Genomic DNA, 2,393 nt, shown 5'->3' with positions numbered 1-2,393 from the left:
TAACCCCATGATGTAACCACTGCTGCTGCACCCATTCCCCTCACCATCGTGGGGGATTCCAAGGCTGTAACAGAAGCAGCGCAGTGCCCTGAGGAGAAGAAACCCAGAGGCTGGGTTCCCTCAGAGCCTCTCTTCTCTAAGCAAAGGCTGAGCTCCCTCTGCAGCCTTTCCTTCTACTGTTGTCACAAAGGTTCTCTCTCCTCTTTGCAGCTCCTAATTGTCACAGAGCATCCAGGAATGCAAGAAATGCAAGGAACTCCTTCCAAAAGTTTTGAATAATCTATGGGAAACTCCCTATTATTCCAAGAGATCCTTTTCCTTCTTCAGAAACCCTTAAACTGGGGAATGTTTTTACCTGAATAAAACGTACCAGGCTGCTCTGGGGCTTTTCTACTGACCTGTGCCCAATTTCATGGGCTATGGTGACTCCAAGGTCAAAGCCAGTGTCCTGGGTAATAACACAGCTCCAGAAGGAGGAGCAGACTCCACCTAACTGAGTCACTCCACGAAGGTCCTTGTTCCCATCAGGTAACTCCAAGTCAAACCTAAAGTAAGGCAGACATATTCAGAGGAAAGAGCAAAGAACCATTGCAACTAAAATAAAGTCTAGGCATTCAACTGAATTTGTTTGCACCTTTCTGATCTAATTCTGCCAGCTACCTAACATTTCTTTTGACACATGGAGCTCCCTGGGACAAGACAGTAGCAGCAGGGTGCCACAGATGCCCACTGTTCAAAATTTGTGGAGATTCTACATTAAAATATCCCCATGCCCCAGACAAGCAGAACAGGATAAAATTACCTAATCCTACTGGCAAAAGACAGAGCAGTACCATCATCTCTTTGAAGTAAGAGCATAAAAATAAAGCCATTGCACTCAAAAAAAGCTGTCTGAGTCTGAGTCAGGATAGCACCAGAAATCTTCCATAGAAAACACCAGTGGGTTTTCACTTCCAGATACTGTTCAACTTTTCTGCCCACACAAAGCTGCAGTGGGTTTGGCTGTGCTGCTCTGAAAGTGCACAATGTCTGCTCAAGTCCGGCTGATCGGTGCTTGGGGGGTATTCCAGTTTCTCCAGAAACTGAAGAAACAGCAAAAAGGGTAGGAGAATCAACCCCAAACAGGAAAACCAACCCATCTCCAAAGACTCTGCAATGTCAAACTGCTGGAAGACCAACAGCAAATCACTGTCACTGCGGTAAGGGCTGGACACCATCAGCCCTGTCTGTGGCCCCCTCGCAGGGTAGGGAAGCTTCAGTACCTGGTGACATAGAGGACAATGTCAGCGTGCTGGGGGTCAGAGTCATTCTGGGGGTTGACCTTCTTGCTCCACTCACAAACGCTGATCAGCGAGGAGGTGATATTTGTTGTGATGTTTACCTCTGCCTAGAGTGAAGGCGCACGTATGCACATTTCATACAGTTTTTAGCAACCCCTTGGACCTCCCTGCTTACCTCTGGTTCTCTCAAAACAAGCATCTGCATCAGATGAACCCTGAAATGAGCACCCAGTGAGGCATCTCTCAACAGTTCTGCCCCCTGTTAAGAGATAGAAAGGATTCAATAAAGAAGGCACCTCAGTGACTCCCACTACCTGTTCCAAAGAAAAGGGCTGCATTCATGACAAAGGTAACACACCTGGAAAACATAATGGCCAACTACAAAATCACTGGGAAGTACAACACTGAAGTGTGCGCTACAAACATAAATAAATCTGTCAACAGATGAGAACTGTTAGACTTGTCAGATGCTCATGTAAAACAGTTTCATAGAGTAGGATAGTGAACACTAAAGACTCTTTTTGCAATACACACAGAAAATGCACAAACAAATTCCTAATAATAGCAAAGGGAGACATTTAGAGAATTTCTGTAATAGAAATAAAATGTTGAAATGTAAAATGTAAGATTAATTCAGTGGATCTGGTTCAACCTCACTGAAAGCAACAAGAACTGGATCAAGGCTCTGGTGACAAAACTCTTGCTACTCTATCCGACTCACAAGAACGTTAGTAGCCAAACAAAGAGCTAGATTTTCTATGTGTGTTTTAAGGTGAGAACCTCTAAACTTCTAACATCCACTTGTACTCATGCAGCTCCTTGTACAAGGGAAAGCTTGCCATGCAGTGCCATGGGAAGCAGTGCTCTATACTATGAGCAGGTAACCACAAACACCTCAAAGTGCTCTCACAGGGATCTGTCTGACTGCGACACTGTGAGCTCTCACACTGGGACACCAATCCAAGGAGAAAGCTACTCACAATGTTCAGGTTGGCAAGAATATATCGCTCCGTGTCCTCTTTGTGGTACAAGTAAACATCTGGACCTGCTACAACCATCAGCTCCAGATGTTTGACAGCTCCCTCAGCCCTCTTCTGCAGGCGAGAAGGAAAC

The 2,393-nt window shown here is 45.4% G+C and overlaps 1 protein-coding gene across 1 annotated transcript in view; it reads right to left on the bottom strand.

Annotated features, from left to right (window-relative positions):
• The window catches only part of ADAMTS13 (ADAM metallopeptidase with thrombospondin type 1 motif, 13), a 20,384-nt gene that overhangs the window by 15,710 nt on the left and 2,281 nt on the right, over positions 1 to 2,393 (bottom strand). Inside the window, 6 exon segments of the mRNA XM_010190101.1 lie at position 1; positions 4 to 64; positions 399 to 545; positions 1,263 to 1,387; positions 1,456 to 1,539; positions 2,261 to 2,393. The exon segment at position 1 is cut by the window's left edge and continues 91 nt beyond it. Coding sequence (XP_010188403.1) covers position 1; positions 4 to 64; positions 399 to 545; positions 1,263 to 1,387; positions 1,456 to 1,539; positions 2,261 to 2,393 — 551 coding nt within the window.

The sequence above is a fragment of the Mesitornis unicolor genome, unplaced genomic scaffold, assembly GCF_000695765.1.
Source record: "Mesitornis unicolor isolate BGI_N332 unplaced genomic scaffold, ASM69576v1 scaffold16790, whole genome shotgun sequence".
NCBI lineage: Eukaryota > Metazoa > Chordata > Aves > Mesitornithiformes > Mesitornithidae > Mesitornis > Mesitornis unicolor.
Note: the sequence above shows the minus strand (reverse complement) of the source record. Positions and strands in the feature narration are given on the sequence as shown.